The following is a 19,988-nucleotide window of genomic DNA, read 5'->3' as shown; positions in this document are numbered from 1 at the left end:
GCACTAGATAGTGTAAAAGATAATAGATTTATGTTCCCTACATAGTGCACTAGATAGTGTAAAAGATAATAGATTTATGTTCCCTACATAATGCACTAGATAGTGTAAAAGATAATAGATTGATGTTCCCTACATAGTACACTAGATAGTGTAAAGGATAATAGATTTATGTTCCCTACATAGTACACTAGATAGTGTAAAAGATAATAGATTTATGTTCCCTACATAGTGCATCAGATAGTGTAAAAGATAATAGATTTATGTTCCCTACATAGTGCACCAGATAGGGAAAAATATAATAGATTTATGTTCCCTACATAGTGCAATAGTGTAAAAGATAATAGATTTATAATCCCTACATAGTGCACTAGATAGTGTAAAAGATAATAAATTTATGTTCCCTACATAGTGCACTAGATAGAGTAAAAATAGTGTAAAAGATAATAATTTATGTTCCTTACATAGTGCACTAGATAATGCACTAGATAGTGTAAAAGATAATAGATTTATAATCCCTACATAGTGCACTAGATAGTGTAAAAGATAATAGATTTATGTTCCCTACATAGTGCACCAGATAGGGAAAAATATAATAGATTTATGTTCCCTACATAGTGCAATAGATAGTGTAAAAGATAATAGATTTATAATCCCTACATAGTGCACTAGATAGTGTAAAAGATAATAAATTTATGTTCCCTACATAGTGCACTAGATAGAGTAAAAATAGTGTAAAAGATAATAATTTATGTTCCTTACATAGTGCACTAGATAATGCACTAGATAGTGTAAAAGATAACAGATTTATGTTCCCTACATAGTACACTAGATGGTGTAAAAGATAATAGATTTATGTTCCCTACGTAGTGTACTAGATAGTGTAAAAGATAATACATTTATGTTCCCTACATAATGTGTACTACATAGTGCACTAGATAGTGTGAAAGATAATAGATTTATGTTCCCTACATAGTGCACTAGATAGTGTAAAAGATAATAGATTCATGTTCCCTACATAGTGCACTAGATAGTGTAAAAGATAATAGATTTATGTTCCCTACATAGTACACTAGATCGAGTAAAGATAGTGTAAAAGATAATAGATTTATGTTCCCTACATAGTGCACTAGATAGTGTAAAAGATAATAGATTTATGTTCCCTACATAGTGCACTAGATAGTGTAAAAAATAATAGATTTATGTTCCCTACATAGTGCACTAGATAGTGTAAAAGATAATAGATTTATGTTCCCTACATAATGCACTAGATAGTGTAAAAGATAATAGATTTATGTTCCCTACATAATGCACTAGATAGTGTAAAAGATAATAGATTTATGTTCCCTACATAGTACACTAGATAGTGTAAAAGATAATAGATTTATGTTCCCTACATAGTACACTAGATAGTGTAAAAGATAATAGATTTATGTTCCCTACATAATGCACTAGATAGTGTAAAAGATAATAGATTTATGTTCCCTACATAATGCACTAGCTGGTGTAAAAGACAATAGATTTATGTTCCCTACATAATGTGTACTACATAGTACACTAGTTGGTGTGAAAGATAATAGATTTATGTTCCCTACATAGTGCACCAGATAGTGTAAAAGATAATAGATTTATGTTCCCTACATAGTGCACTAGATAGTGTAAAAGATAATAGATTTATGTTCCCTACATAGTGCACTAGATAGTGTAAAAGATAATAGATTTATGTTCCCTACATAGTGCACTAGATAGTGTAAAAGATAATAGATTTATGTTCCCTACATAGTACACTAGATAGTGTAAAAGATAATAGATTTATGTTCCCTACGTAGTGTACTAGATAGTGTAAAAGATAATAGATTTATGTTCCCTACATAATGCACTAGATCAGTGGTTCTCAAACTGTGGTACGTGAAGCAGCATGAGGTGGTACGCCAGATAATCTCGGAAAAGTAATTACATGGACCGAAAAAATAAATCATTTAATAATTATAAATAAAAAATAATATGAAACAAAATGTGTAAATTACTAATAAAATCTGTTTCAAAGTTCTTATAATTCTGTTTTAATAAAATCAGTTTAATTAAAACAAGTTGTATTTAAACTAATGTGTTTTTAAAAATATTCGGGGCTACGCAGACACCGTACTTCATTAAGTCTATACTTCACGTTCGCGGTTTCCATCTCGAAATTTCCGAAACGTTATTAGTAAAGTGATCAGTAAAGTTATCAGTAAAGTTATCAGTAAAGTTATCAGTAAAGTTATCAGTAAAGTTATCAGTAGCTCTCTCGCTTTTGTCAGAGCAGATCTGCGTTTGAATCTCACTGATCTCGTTCCTGACATCACCAGGCTGCTCCGCTAAACACGCGAACTCACTCAAATCCGAAAACACTTTCAGTATCGCGGAGAATGAGCGAGCGACACACACACACACATGCACGCACACACACACACACACACACACACAGAGAGAGAGAGAGAGAGAGAGAGAGAGAGAGAGAGCTAGTAGTATAATGACAAATAATTCAGAAATAAACTATAAACTTGTTTAATTAGGTTAAATCTGATTATTTTATTGTGCTTATGTTTTAAAGCAGAATCAAACTCAGTCACATCTTTGTACAAGAAAGGATTTTTCTAAAACTTAATGAAATGCAACCAAAGTCTGTCTCTTCCCTGTAGTTTTTTGCCTTTTGAAATTAATCTTTCTTATTTAAGTGATGTTTGAATTAGGCCTACATTTAATGCAAATTTGATGTTAATATCGGGGATGTCTTATAGTTTACCTAGCAGCGCGAAGATTCACTTTTTGAATGGCTCTTTAAAAGGAACCAAGCCAAAATATCCGGCTCCTGTCAAGAAGCCATAATTCCCATCACTGCCTATATATATATATATATATATATATATATATATATATATATATATATACAGTGTATCACAAAAGTGAGTACACCCCTCACATTTCTGCAAATATTTTATTATATCTTTTCATGGGACAACACTATAGACATGAAACTTGGATATAACTTAGAGTAGTCAGTGTACAACTTGTATACCAGTGTAGATTTACTGTCTTCTGAAAATAACTCAACACACAGCCATTAATGTCTAAATGGCTGGCAACATAAGTGAGTACACCCCACAGTGAACATGTCCAAATTGTGCCCAAAGTGTCAATATTTTGTGTGACCACCATTATTATCCAGCACTGCCTTAACCCTCCTGGGCATGGAATTCACCAGAGCTGCACAGGTTGCTACTGGAATCCTCTTCCACTCCTCCATGATGACATCACGGAGCTGGTGGATGTTAGACACCTTGAACTCCTCCACCTTCCACTTGAGGATGCGCCACAGGTGCTCAATTGGGTTTAGTCCATCACCTTTACCTTCAGCTTCCTCAGCAAGGCAGTTGTCATCTTGGAGGTTGTGTTTGGGGTCGTTATCCTGTTGGAAAACTGCCATGAGGCCCAGTTTTCGAAGGGAGGGGATCATGCTCTGTTTCAGAATGTCACAGTACATGTTGGAATTCATGTTTCCCTCAATGAACCGCAGCTCCCCAGTGCCAGCAACACTCATGCAGCCCAAGACCATGATGCTACCACCACCATGCTTGACTGTAGGCAAGATACAGTTGTCTTGGTACTTCTCACCAGGGCGCCGCCACACATGCTGGACACCATCTGAGCCAAACAAGTTTATCTTGGTCTCGTCAGACCACAGGGCATTCCAGTAATCCATGTTCTTGGACTGCTTGTCTTCAGCAAACTGTTTGCGGGCTTTCTTGTGCGTCAGCTTCCTTCTGGGATGACGACCATGCAGACCGAGTTGATGCAGTGTGCGGCGTATGGTCTGAGCACTGACAGGCTGACCTCCCATGTCTTCAACCTCTGCAGCAATGCTGGCAGCACTCATGTGTCTATTTTTTAAAGCCAACCTCTGGATATGACGCCGAACACGTGGACTCGACTTCTTTGGTCGACCCTGGCGAAGCCTGTTCCGAGTGGAACCTGTCCTGGAAAACCGCAGTGTGACCTTGGCCACCATGCTGTAGCTCAGTTTCAGGGTGTTAGCAATCTTCTTATAGCCCAGGCCATCTTTGTGGAGAGCAACAATTCTATTTCTCACATCCTCAGAGAGTTCTTTGCCATGAGGTGCCATGTTGAATATCCAGTGGCCAGTATGAGAGAATTGTACCCAAAACACCAAATTTAACAGCCCTGCTCCCCATTTACACCTGGGACCTTGACACACGACACCAGGGAGGGACAACGACACATTTGGGCACAATTTGGACATGTTCACTGTGGGGTATACTCACTTATGTTGCCAGCCATTTAGACATTAATGGCTGTGTGTTGAGTTATTTTCAAAAGACAGTAAATCTACACTGCTATACAAGTTGTACACTGACTACTCTAAGTTATATCCAAGTTTCATGTCTATAGTGTTGTCCCATGAAAAGATATAATGAAATATTTGCAGAAATGTGAGGGGTGTACTCACTTTTGTGATACACTGTATATATATATATATATATATATATATATATATATATATATATGTGTGTGTGTATATACAGTATATACTGTATATACTGTATATATATATATATATATATATATATATATATACAGTATATACTGTATATACACACACACACCTAATTAATGTGTGCTATATGTGGTTCTGTGATGAGAGACATAGGTGGTACTTGGAAGTTTTGGTTTGACAATGGGTGGTACTCGGTCTAAAAAGTTTGAGAACCACTGCACTAGATAGTGTAAAAGATAATAGATTTAACTTTTTAACTAATAACTGTTTTTTTAGGCTTGGGGTGCTAACAATAACATCTAATTATATAACTAAACTGTAAACACTAATTATATAACTGCACTATAAACGTAACACAATCACATTGACTTTCCACACGTTTATACACCTTGTATAACGGTTTGTATAACGGTTTATATAACGTGTAGTATTGTTCCACTGCTTCATTTATCCCTTCAGCTTCTCATTAGGTTACCGACACGCCCACAAGCGCTGCATTCATTCACAGACATGTGTTTCCACGTGAAACCAGAGCCGGCCTTATATAAAGGACTAGCCAATGAGAGGTAAAGTATTCATGCGCCCGCCTACTTTTAAGGCTTTCACGGTTTTATCAAACCAATCGCGTTACGTAAAGAAGGTGTGGGGGCGGAGATTCAAATGAGGTCATTGCTGGCGCTGGAGATTCAGGGCAGCAGTATGAGTGAAACAGGGAACCGAGGCAAGTGCAGTGTGTCAACCGGTACAGTTCAGAAATACTACCGTGCACAAAGAGCAGGAGAAAAGTCGCTTTGGAGACCCTGAAGGAAGGTAGGCTTTATTTATGTACTTTTATTTATGTTTTGCATTCATAGACGAGCTTAGTTTAAGCTTAGTTATTGTATAACACTGAAATTCATTTGGTTGTTAAGCGCAAGACGAGCAATAATGCAAAGTTATCGCAGATCTATAAATCATGCCCCATTTACCCACACTGTTTAAACGTGCGTATTGCATGACTGTGTCATTGTATTACTACCATGCAGGAGGTCAGACTTGTTTCTACACTCACATTTTATCAGCTCCACTTACCATATAGAAGAAGCACTTTGTAGTTCTACAATTACTGACTGTAGTCCATCTATTTCTCTACATACTACTACAGAGCAGGTATTATTTAGGTAGTGGATCATTCTCAGCACTGCACTGACAAGGACATGGTGGTGGTGTGTTAGTGTGTGTTGTGCTGGTATGAGTGGATCAAACACAGCAGCACTGCTGGAGTTTTTAAATACCGTGTCCACTCACTGTCCACTCTGTTAGACACTCCTACCTAGTCGGTCCACCTTGTAGATGTAAAGTCAGAGACGATCGCTCATCTATTGCTGCTGTTTGAGTCGGTCATCTTCTAGACCTTCATCAGTGGTCACAGGAAGCTGGATATATTTTTGGTTGTTGGGAGTTTTTAAACAGTGTCCACTCACTGTCCACTCTACTAGACACTCCTACCTAGTTAGAAGAAGAAGATATACTTTATTTGTCATATATACATATACAGTTGTACAGTATAATGAAATTCTTTCTTCGCATATCCCAGCTTGTTTGGAAGCTGGGGTCAGTGCGTCGGGTCAGCCATTGTACGGCACGCCTGGAGCAGACTGGGTTAAGGGCCTTGCTCAAGGACCCAACAGTGGCTGCATCAGAGCCTGGATTTGAACCGCCAAACCGCCCAAAGCTCTACCCACTAGGCTACCACTGTCCCAAATAGTTGGTCCACCTTGTAGATGTAAAGTCAGAGATGATCGCTCATCTATTGCTGTTTTTGGTTGGTGGACTATTCTCCGTCCAGCAGTGACAGTGAGGTGTTTAAAAACTTCAGCAGCGCTGCTGTGTCTGATCCACGCATACCAGCACAACTCACACTAACACACCACCACCATGTCAGTGACACTGCAGTGCTGAGAATGATCCACCACCCAAATAATACCTGCTCTGTAGTGGTCCTGTGGCAAAGTGCTTCTATATGGTAAGTGGAGCTGATAAAATGGACAGTGAGTGTAGAAACAAGGAGGTGGTCATAATGTTATGCCAGATCGGTGTATAATGACCAAGTATAATATTTTTGTCTCATTTGTTTAATGAAGTTGTCTTTATTTATCTGATGACGTTTTAGGTCATATTAATGCAGACATACAGAAAATTCCAAAGGTTTCCCAACCGTTCACCCATCACTGTATTTAAATCCGTATTAAATCAGATGCGGTCAGTGGGTGGACGTCAGCGTGGAGCATGACTAAATGGAAATACACACTTGAGAACAGAGAGCAGATTTGGCAGACATTGCAGAGTGGCTGTTGTGTTAATGCATTCCAAACTGCTAGGGGAGGAGAGAAGCACCGATGACGCAAATAGAGAGGTCAAAATGTTTTTTTATTTTTTGCTTTAAGAGCAAAGTTCCGACCACATGCAATACACGTCCATATACAAACAAAAGCTCTCTTTTTAAAATGGCTTACAATTCTGCTTTGTAAAAAAGATGCAAAACAGTATATACAATTTTTTATTTATTAAGAGTTGTGTTTTGTCTGTGTTGTGTGACTTTCTCAGCATTGACGTCATGTTTAGAGTATTGTAAGTTATTCATATATTAATTTATTTAATCATTCATTCATCTTTGGTAACTTTTTCATCCTAATTCGGGTTATAATTAACCCAAACCAATACTACAAGGGATCTTCAAGAAGTTTCTGTACTGTTATATTTTGTAATTGGTCATGACTGAGAGACGCTTATAGTCCAGATTTAGCGCCGTCTGATTTCCACCTTTTTGGACCGCTCAGAGAAGCTTTAAGGGGAAGAAGATTTTCATATGATGATGACATGAGAAGCAGTGGTGCATCAGTGGCTACACGCCTAACCAAAAAGTGCTGGTCCAGTAATTAGAAGGTTGCCGGTTCAAACCTCACCACTGCCAGGTTGCTGTTGGGCCCTTGAGCAAGACCCTTAACCATAACATCAGCCATTACATTAAAACCACCTCACTGTCCATTTTATCAGCTCCACTTACCATATAGGAGCACTTTGTAGATCTACAATTACTGACTGTAGTCCATCTGTTTCTCTACATACCATTTTAGCCTGCTTTCACCATTCTTCAATGGGCAGGACCCCCACAGGGCCGCCACAGAGAAGGTATTATTTAGGTAATTCTCAGCACTGGTGGTGGTGTGATAGTGTGTGTTATGCTGGTATGAGTGGATCAGACACAGCAGCGCTACTGGAGTTTTTAAATACCGTGTCCACTCACTGTCCACTCCTACCTAGTTGGTCCACCTTGTAGATGTAAAATCAGAGATCAGATCACTCATTTATTGCTGCTGTTTTAGTTGGTCATCTTCGAGACCTTTATCAGTGGTCATAGGATGCAGCCCATGACGCTTTTGGCTAAAAATTTTTGGTTGGTGGACTATTCTCAGTCCAGCAGTGACAGTGAGGTGCATTAGCCGACTACATCTTTTCACCTGCACGAGGCGAGTTCATATACGGATCAGCTTCGCGTGGAGGGGAGAGCCACACCCTGATCAACGCATTATCCCTCAACTCAGCAGAGGTCATAATTGCATCAGTTATGAGGAGTCCCTATTCGGCTCCCATCCTGTATGAACAACAGCCAATCAGTGTTTATGCAGGTGCCCAGCCCAGCCGGCAGGCAGAGCTGAGATTCGATACAATGTATTTGAGATCCCAGCTCTGGTGTATTGATACTTCTTCATCCTGGTCAGTATTACGGTGGGCCTGGAGACACCCTGGAGAGGACGCTAGTATAGTAAGCATTACACACTTAAACTGGTCGAAGAATAATAATGCGTTGATCAGGGTGTGGCTCTCCGTACACAAAGCTGATCCGCGTATGAATTCATCTCGTGCAGGTGAAAAGATGCAGTTGGTGTGTCAGTTGCGGCGCTCTTCAGTCAGCAGTGGAGGGGAAGTGTAATGCAGTCAGGGTAATAGGATATGAATGGATTAAGGAGAACAATTGTCTGTTTTACCACCGCTGTATTGTAGTCAGAATCACGGTGGGTGCAATTTACTGGGCAAAGGTAGTCTCTAATTAACCTGACTGTATGTCTTTAAACTGTGGGAGGAAACCGGAGCACCTGGAGGAAAGCTACACAGAAAGGACCAAGATCGCTCCACCTGGGAATCAAACCCAGGACCTTTTCATTATTGCAGAGTATATTTTCAAATGTATTTATTGGGTTCTTGCTATGCCTCTTTAGTGATCTGTCAAATTGTGAAGACAAGTCTCAACAGTTGATGCTTTACAGATGAGGTAAAGCTGGTAGTTTAGCTCTAAGAAAAGGGTAAAAGTAATTAACGGCACTATTTCTGTAATAATGAATGTTTACTTTGGCCAGCTGATTGCACACACATGGATTGATGGTCTTGGAAATTGGTCACCATCTGGCTTTGTCCCCGTGGAGTCAAAACCAGCCATGATCTCATTTTCCAGTGAACTAGTTCCCTAGAGCAGAGTTTCCCAACCTTTTTTGCACCACGGACCGGTTCCATATAATATATAATTTCACGGACCGGCAGGGAAGGGAGGATTTAATATTATTTAATAATATTGCTCACATACAATGTCAAATGAGCTGTTTTCGCTGCAACAAGACGCCGCTCCCACCAAGGGGTAACAATAATACAATAACACCCGAAATAGAAGCTTTCCTAGCGATCTCTAATTATTTATTCTTTCTGTGCGGCCCGGTAATAAATAGGCTGGTGGTTGGGGACCACTGCCATAGAGGATTCCTTTAAACTGCTGCAATTACGACCTCTGCTGGCTGATCGATGGTGCCTGCACCAGAGCCGAGGAATGATGGAGATCAGTGCGTGACTCTCCATGTGTGAGACTGAGCCCCAGATGAACTCGTCTCAGGCAGGTGAAAAGATGAAGTCGGCTACTGCACACGTGTCGTATAGTATAGTGATTACTCATAGTGATTTTTATTTAGCTTAGCCATTCTGCCAATTTGTTAAACAAGTTGCAACACTGCTGAGTATAATATTATCTGCATTTGCAGTACACGAACGTAGTTAATACCTAATGTATGGAATATGTTGACTCTGCATTTGCAGTACACATCCTGCATTATGTAGTAAATGTTGTAGTTAATTCCTAATCTAGGAGATACTGTATGTTGCTTAGAACTCTGCCATCTTTTGTGAATAATCCTGATTTATCCTTGATTCACCTCCAGGAACACATGGGTGAAAAGGCTTAGCCAGATGGTGTGGGGCAAGGCTTGTCTTGTATTGTTCATTGTAGGTAACAGGTAGCATGTACGTCATTACTGTGTCCGTGCAGGTCAAACATTAGCAGTTGCATTCTGAACACATTTCACTTACTGAGTGGTATGACAGAAATATCAGGGTGTTGCAGGAGCCCCAGTGAGATGTAATACAAATCATGAATGACATGGAATTTTGACATGAAATGCGTGTAATGCATCAACGTATATTAACTAAGCAATATACAGTATATATACACTGATCAGCCATAACATTAAAACCACCTCCTTGTTTCTACCCTCACTGTCCATTTTACAGCTCCACTTACCATATAGAAGTCCATCTGTTCCTCTGCATGCTTTGTTAGCCCCCTTTCATGCTTTTCTTCAATGGTCAGGACTCTCCCAGGACCACCACAGAGCAGGTATTATTTAGGTGGTGGGTCATTCTCAGCACTGCAGTGACACTGACATGGTGGTGGTGTGTTAGTGTGTGTTGTGCTGGTATGAGTGGATCAGACACAGCAGCGCTGCTGGAGTTTTTACATACCGAGTCCACTCACTGTCCACTCTATTAGACACTCCTACCTAGTTGGTCCTCCTTGTAGATGTAAAGTCAGAGACGATCGCTCATCTATTGCTGCTGTTTGAGTTGGTCATCTTCTAGACCTTCATCAGTGGTCACAGGACGCTGCCCACGGGGCGCTGTTGGCTGGATATTTTTGGTTGGTGGACTATTCTCAGTCCAGCAGTGACAGTGAGGTGTTTAAAAACTCCAGCAGCGCCGCTGTGTCTGATCCACTCATAGCAGCACAACACACACTAACACACCACCACCATGTCAGTGTCACTGCAGTACTGAGAATGATCCACCACCTAAATAATATCTGCTCTGTAGTGGTCCTGACCATTAAAGAACAGGGTGAAAGCCAGCTAAAAAGGTATGTAGAGAAATAGATGGACGACAGTCAGTAATTGTAGAACTTCTATATGGTAAGTGAAGCTGATAAAATGAACAGTGAGTGTAAAAACAAGGAGGTGGTTTTAATGTTATGGCTGATCAGTGTATATATACATATATGCATATATAGCGTATCCAATTACCCAATTGCATTATGCTTCCTCTCTACTGATGCAGATCAGCTTTGTGTACGGAGAACCACACCCTGATCAACACATTAATCCTTGACTCTGTGCAGCAGAGGTCATGATTGCCTCAGTTATGAGGAGTCCCTATCTGACTTCCACCCTGTATGAACAACAGCCAATCGTTGTTGTGAAACAATTACTTTAAGATTCTTAAATCTTGGACATATTCAAGTATTCCAGCAGGGCAATTGAAAGGCTATATCGGGTTAAAATCTCTATAAAGAATGAATTGACTTTACTGAAAAGTCAAGTCCATGCCAAACAAACAAATGTGAACTCTAAGCTCGTTTTGCTGAGTGGTCAATGATCAAATCAGAGTCGTGCCCAAAAGCTTGTTAATTGTTTGTTCATTCTGATTCCAGTGCCCAGAGTCTGGCCCCACAAGACATGTGAGTTATATCATGTTGGCTCTAGGTTACTTTGTGTTTTTTGAGACTCAGCCATATCACGATTCTGATTACTGTTTGAAGTGCAAAGATCTGAACTCTGCTACAAACACCCTTGACATAAGTGATTGAATAGCAGTCTTTAACAGCTCCTACTTTTACTCAGATCAGTTATATATCAGTTAAAGCGTTTCAGTTTTCAAATGATGCAGGACTCCAGTGTGTAGATTGTTCGCCTTATACAGTTGTACCTTGTAACTCAACGTCCCCTAAACTCAAAATCTTTGAAACTCGGCGCCCAGGTGGCACAGCAGGACATTCCGCTAGCACACCAGCGCCGAGATTCTGAACAGTGACATCTGGTGGTAAAGCGGTGTAATTGCATATCATTTTGTCATCTATTTAAATAAATGCTTGATCCAGATCCTGGTCGCAGTCTGTGCCCTGACACCCAGAAAGACTTTTTGCTGCATTTTGTAATCTTTGCCACATTTTATGAATCCAGTCATGCAATAAACAGTAACTGTACACCAATCAGGCATAACATTAAAACCACCTCCTTGTTTCTACACTCACTGTCCATTTTATCAGCTCCACTTACCATATAGAAGCACTTTGTAGTTTCTCTACGTGATGTAAAAGAAAACGTGATTCATCAGACCAGGCCGCCTTCTTCCATTGCTCCGTGGTCAAGTTCCCATGCTCACGTGCCTATTGTTGGCGCATGGACAGGGGTCAGCATGGTCTGCGGCTATGCAGCCCCATACGCAACAAACTGTGATGCACTGTGTATTCTTACACCTTTCTATCAGAACCAGCATTAACTTCTCCAGCAATTTGAGCTACAGTAGCTCGTCTGTTGGATCGGACCACACGGGCCAGCCTTCGCTCCCCACGTGCATCAGTGAGCCTTGGCCGCCCATGACCCTGTCGCCGGTTTACCACTGTTCCTTCCTTGGACCACTTTTGATAGATACTGACCACTGCAGACCGAGAACACCCCACATGAGCTGCAGTTTTGGAGATGCTCTGACCCAGTCGGATAGCCATCACAATTCAGCCCTTGTCAAACTCGCTTAAATCCTTACACTCGCCCATTTTTCCTGCTTCTAACATCAACTTTGAGGATAAAATGTTCACTTGCTGCCTAATATATCCCACAAAAGATAATCAGTGTTATTCTCGTCACCTGTCAGTGGTCATAATGTTATGGAAAGAAGCCAAAGCCAGTTTATTTTTGGTAAAGTGATTAGGCTATATTTGTATTTACTCTAAGATTGAATGTATTTAATGTTATGCATTTAATTCTAGGTTCTAGGTTCCCAGTTTTCCAAGTGGTGTTCTTAAACTGGGCCCTAAAACCATCTTGGTTTTTTTTCCAATCTAACTGATGTGTTTTTTCTCTTTTCTTCTCTTTGTTTCTCTTAGAGTTCCCAGAAATCTAATTACACTTCCTAACACCACTATGGAAATGGGTTCATATATTATCAGTACACCTACCCGCTAATCCATCTCCAATGTCTGAAGACTCAAACTCCAAACCATACCTGTTTTCATCTCTGGACGGCCAGGACCAGGTCATCGGCCACAGTTCCATGGCAACGCTCCATCGAATAGCTGACTTTGCAGAAGCATGCGAGCTTGGCCTGGCCTCAGAGGGCAGCGAGAGCAGCAGTCAGGACCCTTCCGCATCACCCCACAGCGACGGCAAAATATCTCACTCACTGCACGAGGACGTGGAGATGAAGAGCAGCGGGTCCAGCGGGAGCGGGACTGAATCGCAGAGCAACCAGTCTCACGGCAATGAATCTAATGGGAATGAGTCGAGTGGAAGTTCAAACGGCAATAGCAAGGATTCGGCTCTTTTGGAATCATCGGGAAGCAACAAGAGGTATCATATTTCTTTATACATTTTGCTTTTACTTGCTGTGTTTGTTGCAGTGGAACTTCACCAACTTGGTAACAAGATTCAGGGTTATTTGAAGAGCAGGAGCTATTCCATCACAGTTGCTTTGTTTAATACAATATATAATTATAAAATACAGCCTATAATGCTATTAAAACAGCTCTGTCCCACTGAAACATGGACTCTGTGAGGTGAGATTGGTAAAATAAATTTGTCTGACCAGTCAACCTTTTTCCATTGCTACAATGTCCAGTTCTGATTGCTGCATGCACATTTTAAAGTGCTATGCACTGTGCATGTGGATAGCATGGGAACTCTGCATGGAGTTTGTATGTATGCTCTGCTATCAGCCATCCCTATGCCTGGCAGGTGAAAAGAAGCGATCGGCAGCTGCACGCTTGTCGGAGGAGGGATAAGTTCCATTTGGCTATGACAGGAGTGGGTTAAAAGGGGAAAGACTGACATGAAATCTAAGGTGTGAGCATGAGCATGTGGTAGCGCACTGCACTTAATGAAAAGGGTTATTTTACTCATGCATGTTGCAGACATCCCAAGTTGCAAAAACTCATTTCAGGGAGGTATCCCCGGACCACGCCCCCACCAAAAAAACAACAAAAAACAAAAAGCTAAAAAACCTCTCGCACACACCAAAGGATACGGGTTATGGGTGATAATAGAACTTTTAGGAGCTGCTAACTGAGCTACTAAGCTAACTGTTTGCGTCACAAACACATTAATGTGTACTACATAGTGCACTAGATAGTGTGAAAGATAATAGATATATGTTCCCTACATAGTGCACTAGATTGTATATTCGATCATAGATTTATGTTCCCTACTTAGTACTAGACAGTATATTAGGCATGTATACTTTTAACAGGCCTAGTTGCAACAAGTCAGTAGAAGCTCTGTACTGCTGAGTTCATAGGGCTTAAAGTAAATTATTTCTTTATATAACATTCACCTGCTTCATTAGTTCTGTTGTAATTAATACCTTCTATTTACAGGTGCTATTTGTGAGCATGTTATCTATTAAAAGCTCTTTTGGAGGCTATTTATACCGTGTGTTCCAAATTAGCCTAATGTCACCCGCACTTGGACACATACTTAGTACTTATAGCACTAAGCTAATAGGATCACGGTAGGAGACTTGAATAACACACATGCGTACGGTGACCTGCTGTGCTGAATTACTTTAATACCCACCTGTAGTGTATCTGTATCTGAGTGCATAGTGGATTTACAAGGTAAAGGTGGTATGTGTGCCTGGGTTTTGCCATATAAGCCAATTACAAGTTCCCAAATTAGATTTGTGTGTGTGGACTGAAGTCACATGTATCTACACTGGCTGGTTTGCTAATGGCATGAGGTGTGCTTCCACTAGTAGGGGGTGGCAACTAAAAAATATTTGATATTTGATATTTGAACAGTTAACAGTAAGAATTTAGTTCATTCATTTAATAAATAAGCTACATGAATTATTTTTCATTACACTATTTGGCTAAACAGTTCTTCAACTGAACAGTATATAGATGTGTATTAAAATATAATATTAATAATAATAATAATAATAAATATACAGTCATGTGAAAAAGTTAAGACACCCTATGCCCTAATCGCTGGTATTCTCCCCTTTGGCTGAAATAACCTCAATTAGACATTTCCTATAACCATCTACCAGTCTCTGATATCGACTGGGAGAGAGTTTTTCCCACTTCACCATGCAGAATTTCTTCAGCTGTGTGAGGTTTGAGGGGTTTCTTGCATGCACAGCCCGTTTCAAATCACCCCACAGCATCTCAATAGGATTAAAATCCGGGCTTTGACTTGGCCATCCCAGAACTCCAGAACTTTGGGTCATTGTCATGCTGCATGGTCCACCTCCGCGTCAGCTTCAGTTTTTGGACAGATGGTCTTACATTTTCCTCAAGCATCGTCGGATACAGTGAAGAATTCATTGTGGATTCTATAATGGAGAGCTTGCCAAACCATGACATTTCCACCTCCATGCTTTACAGTTGGTATGAGGTTCTTGTGCTCAAATGCTGTGTTTGGTTTGCGCCAAACATGTCTTCTGTTACTGAGCATAAATAATTCAACTTTGGATTCATCTGTCCAAAGCACATTGTTCCAGAAGTCCTGGTCTTTGTCTAGGTGTTCTCTGGCAAACTTTATTCTTGCCCTGATGTTTTTGTTTTTTTTACAGCAAGGGTTTCCTCCTTGCAGACCTCCCATGAAAATCAAACTTGTGCAGTCTCTTTCTGATGGTACATGCATGTACCTTGCATGTAAATGTGCACCGACCCTAACCACTGGTAGAAAGGTAGAGGTTTTGTTATTTTTTTATTAGTAAATGTTGGCTGGAGTTTTCTGATCTTTCTAACTAGGCTAGGGATACAACCCTCCACCGCTGACAGAGGAGCTTCACAACTGACAGCCTGGATCAGCCTTGTGCACGGAGAGCCAAACCCTGATCATCATTATTCCTTAACCGGATGGCAGAGCTGAGTCACCTGAGTGGCCCTTAAAACTAGATATTAATTCTATTTTTTTTTTTTTTTTTTAACTATGATAACTGCCCTGAAATTAAATTTTAAAAAGCCTGTCTGGTTTCTACACAAGTAAAGTTGGCTGCTGTTAGCAGCTTCAGCTAACTGTGTAAGTAAAAGTGTATAAGTACAACAAGAAGACAATTATTTTGGCTTGCTAACAATGTAAGTTAACACGCAATTGGATTTTGATGTGCAGCAGGTATATTGAGTTTGTCACATATCTAGCTCTCAGTACAGAGCCAACGCCCATTTTGTGATTGGTCTCAGACTAATTAGCCACAGCTGAACCTAATGAGTGGTGTTGGTTTGATTTGCCTCGTTATAGTTTGAATTTGACTTGGTTTGTTTGGTTCCTAGCTCATGTTTAGAAGTTTGGTTTAGTGTTTAGTCTTGTGTTAGTCAGGTTGCATGTGGTAGCTTAGCTTAGGGTTTAGGTTCTTGATTCATGTATTTAGCATGGTTTATGTGTTAGTGTGTCCTGTGTTGTGTTACCTTGTCTTGTGTCTTTTGTCATTAATAAACCCTGTTTATACATCTCTGCGTGTGTGTGTGTCACCATTTCTCTTCGTGTTACAGCAGACTAAAATGATTTTTACCTTTGATTGTGTAACTGGGAAACTGGGAAATGTAATATTAGAAAATTGTCAACGCTTGTATAATCAAATAATATAATCTATATGTATTATTATAAAATTATATCTACATTGTCTTATTTTGTTGCAGCTCCAGCTCCAACTCCCACAGTCCATCTCTACCCAGCAGCTCCAATGCCTACAGTCTGCTCAGTGCAAGTTCTGAACAGGACGACCCTTCCACTAGTGGTTGCAGGTATAACACAATACAGTGCAGACACACACACACACACACACACACACACACAAACACCATGTATGACTGTACTGTATGATCAGAAGTCAACACCTGACAGGTTAATTGTTTGTCTTTCCAGGGAAACCTTATATGTTCAATACAGAAAACTGGAACCCCATTAGAAAGCCAATTTAAAGTACAAAGAACCCATCAAGCGCTAAAACATGTCTTTCATTTATTGGGCTTTTAAAGTAATGATGGTTCTGCCTCAAACCATGAATCATTTAAAAGCCCTTGATAAATTTGGTCAGCATGGCTCCATCGATTCCCACTGTGCCATTATGAAGCCAAAACTTGGTCACATGGAAAATCACTTTCTTTTTCACATTTTCTCCAACGTTCCCATTACGAATATTTTTCATTTTAAACACTAATTACACACCAGAGCTGACATCTCGAACTCATGAGTTCCAATCTCAGCTCTGCTACCGACAGGTTGTTTTAAATAAAATGTTAATTATGTGATTTGTTTACAATTTAGGACACATGTTAAAATGTATACGCTACGACTCTTTGTCTTGCATATAGGTGTTCATGTGGAGATTGGCCATCAAAGGAGTTAGCATCAGTACAACCATTTAGGGACCTACTCAAATAAAATATTAAAATTGTAAATCAGTTTTTATTTGAAACACACACTGACCAGGCATAACATTATAACCACTGACGGGTGAAGAACACTGATTATCTCTTTTTAGTGGGTGGGATATATTAGGCAGCAAGTGAAAATTTTATCCTCAAAGTTGATGTTAGAAGCAGAAAAATTTTTTGACAAAGGGCCAAATTGTGATGGCTAGACGACTGGGTCAGAGCATCTCCAAAACTGCAGGTCTTGTGGGATGTTCTCAGTCTGCAGTGGTCAGTATCTATCAAAAGTGGTCCAAGGAAGGAACAGTGGTAAACCGGTGACAGGGTCATGGGCGGCCAAGGCTCACTGATGCACGTGGGGAGCGAAGGCTGGCCCGTGTGGTCCGATCCAACAGACGAGCTACTGTAGCTCAAATTGCTGAAGAAGTTAATGCTGGTTCTGATAGAGAGGTGTCAGAATACACAGTGCATCACAGTTTGTTGTGTGTGGGGCTGCATAGCCGCAGACCAGTCAGGGTGCCCATGCTGACCCCTGTCCACCGCCGAAAGCGCCAACAATGGGCACGTGAGCATCGTAACTGGACCACGGAGCAATGGAAGAAGGTGGTCTGGTCTGATGAATCACGTTGGTGCATGTGCGTCGCTTACCTGGGGAACACATGGCACCACGATGCACTATGGGAGGAAGGCAAGCCGGCGGAGGTAGTGTGATGCTTTGGGCCATGTTCTGCTGGGAAACCTTGGGTCCTGTCATCCATGTGGATGCTGCTTTGACACGTACCACCTACCTAAGCATTGTTGCAGACCATGTACACCCTTTCATGGAGACGGTATTCCCTGATGACTGTGGCCTCTTTCAGCAGGCTAATGCGCCCTGCCACAAAGCAAAAATGGTTCAGGAACGGTTTGAGGAGCAGAACAACGAGTTTGAGGTGTTGACTTGGCCTCCAAATTTCCCAGATCTCAATCCAATCGAGCATCTGTGGGATGTGCTGGACAAACAAGTCCGATCCATGGAGGCCCCACCTCACAACTTACAGGAGTTAAAGGATCTGCTGCTGACATCTTAGTGCTCCTCATCCCTCGCCCAACACGGTCACAATATTCTAGCAATCTAGCACAGATCAGGTAAACCCTACTAAAGAGGTGTCAGAACTACAGTATATAATTACACATAATCGAATCAGATTTGAGCCAGATGTGCCTAATTAATTACACTTTTTGCAATCATTATAGAGCTTAATTTTGTTACATACATATTACACTGTGATCTAGCCCTTCCTAATACACGAGTGTTGCCACAAAGATGTTTTTCTTGTTGAAACGAGCTTTTTTTAACTCATGTGCTTTGTGTGTATTGTATTTGTAGTAGTGAAGAGTCTGCCAAGGCAAAGACGCAGAAAGAGCTGATAAAAACCCTCAGAGAGCTGAAGCTCCATTTACCGGCTGATAAAAGGAACAAGGGCAGCAAGTCCACCACTCTGAACACATTGAAGTACGCCCTGCGCTGCGTCAAACAGGTCAAAGGTGTGCAGCTCTTTAGTTGTAAACATTTACTTGGCAAATACACGTCTAGTCTGTTGAGTTGATTATCTACAGTTGCGATTGAAAATGTTCAACCTTTTTTTTACCTTAAAAGGTTTATAGAATGAAGATATACAACAAGATGAATGTACACTAAAACATACAAGCAAATTTAAGAACATATCTTGACATTGTTTTGAGTTGACCTCATGTTCCATCACCTTTCCTATTAATGAGGCTTAATAATATAATGCAGCTGCTCAACAGTCTGTGATCACGGTCATCTGATTCTCTTCTTCATGTTGAACCATAAACCTTTAAGTATATACAGATCTGGACTGAAGGCAGACCAGTCCAGCACATGCATTTTGTGTGTACGTCTGTAGCACATACAGAATGAGATCTGGCATGGTCTTGCTACAATAATAACAGACTTCTTGGGAAAAGATGTTGCCTTGATGGCTGCATGTGTATTTAAAATCTTAATATACACCGACGAGGCATAACATTATGAGGAGAAGTGAATAACACTGAGTTTGATAAGGGCCAAATTGTGATGGCTAGACGACTGGGTCAGAGCATCTCCAAAACTGCAGCTCTTGTGGGGTGCTCCCGGTCTGCAGTGGTCAGTATCTATCAAAAGTGGTCCAAGGAAGGAAGAGTGGTAAACCGGCGACAGGTTCATGGGTGGCCAAGGCTCATTGATGCACGTGGGGAGCGAAGGCTGGCGCGCGTGGTCCGATCTTTGGAGCAATGGAAGAAGGAGGCCTGGTCTGATGAATCACGTTTTCTTTTACATCACGGGGAACACATGGCACCAGGATGCACTATGGGAGGAAGGCAAGCCGGCGGAGGCAGTGTGATGCTTTGGGCGATGTTCTGCTGGGAAACCTTGGGTCCTGCCATCCATGCGGATGTTACTTTGACACGTACCACCTATCTAAGCATTGTTGCAGACCATGTACACCCTTTCATGGAAAACGGTATTCCCTGATGGCTGTGGCCTCTTTCAGCATGATAATGCACCCTGCCACAAAGCAAAAATGGTTCAGGAATGGTTTGAGGAGCACAACAACGAGTTTGAGATGTTGAATTGGCCTTGAAATTCCCCAGATCTCAATCCAATCGAGCATCTGTGGGATGTGCTGGACAAACAAGTCATCCATGGATCCATGCCAGGTTATAGAC

The 19,988-nt window shown here is 40.9% G+C and overlaps 1 protein-coding gene across 1 annotated transcript in view; it reads left to right on the top strand.

Moving 5' to 3' along the window:
- The first annotated feature begins 5,268 nt into the window (after positions 1–5,268).
- per2 (period circadian clock 2) overlaps positions 5,269–19,988 on the top strand; it is a 55,067-nt gene continuing 40,347 nt past the window's right edge. Inside the window, 4 exon segments of the mRNA XM_062987862.1 lie at positions 5,269–5,362; positions 12,789–13,251; positions 16,542–16,646; positions 18,646–18,803. Coding sequence (XP_062843932.1) covers positions 12,878–13,251; positions 16,542–16,646; positions 18,646–18,803 — 637 coding nt within the window. The 5' untranslated portion in view covers positions 5,269–5,362; positions 12,789–12,877.

Source organism: Trichomycterus rosablanca, chromosome 25, assembly GCF_030014385.1.
Source record: "Trichomycterus rosablanca isolate fTriRos1 chromosome 25, fTriRos1.hap1, whole genome shotgun sequence".
NCBI lineage: Eukaryota > Metazoa > Chordata > Actinopteri > Siluriformes > Trichomycteridae > Trichomycterus > Trichomycterus rosablanca.
Note: the sequence above shows the minus strand (reverse complement) of the source record. Positions and strands in the feature narration are given on the sequence as shown.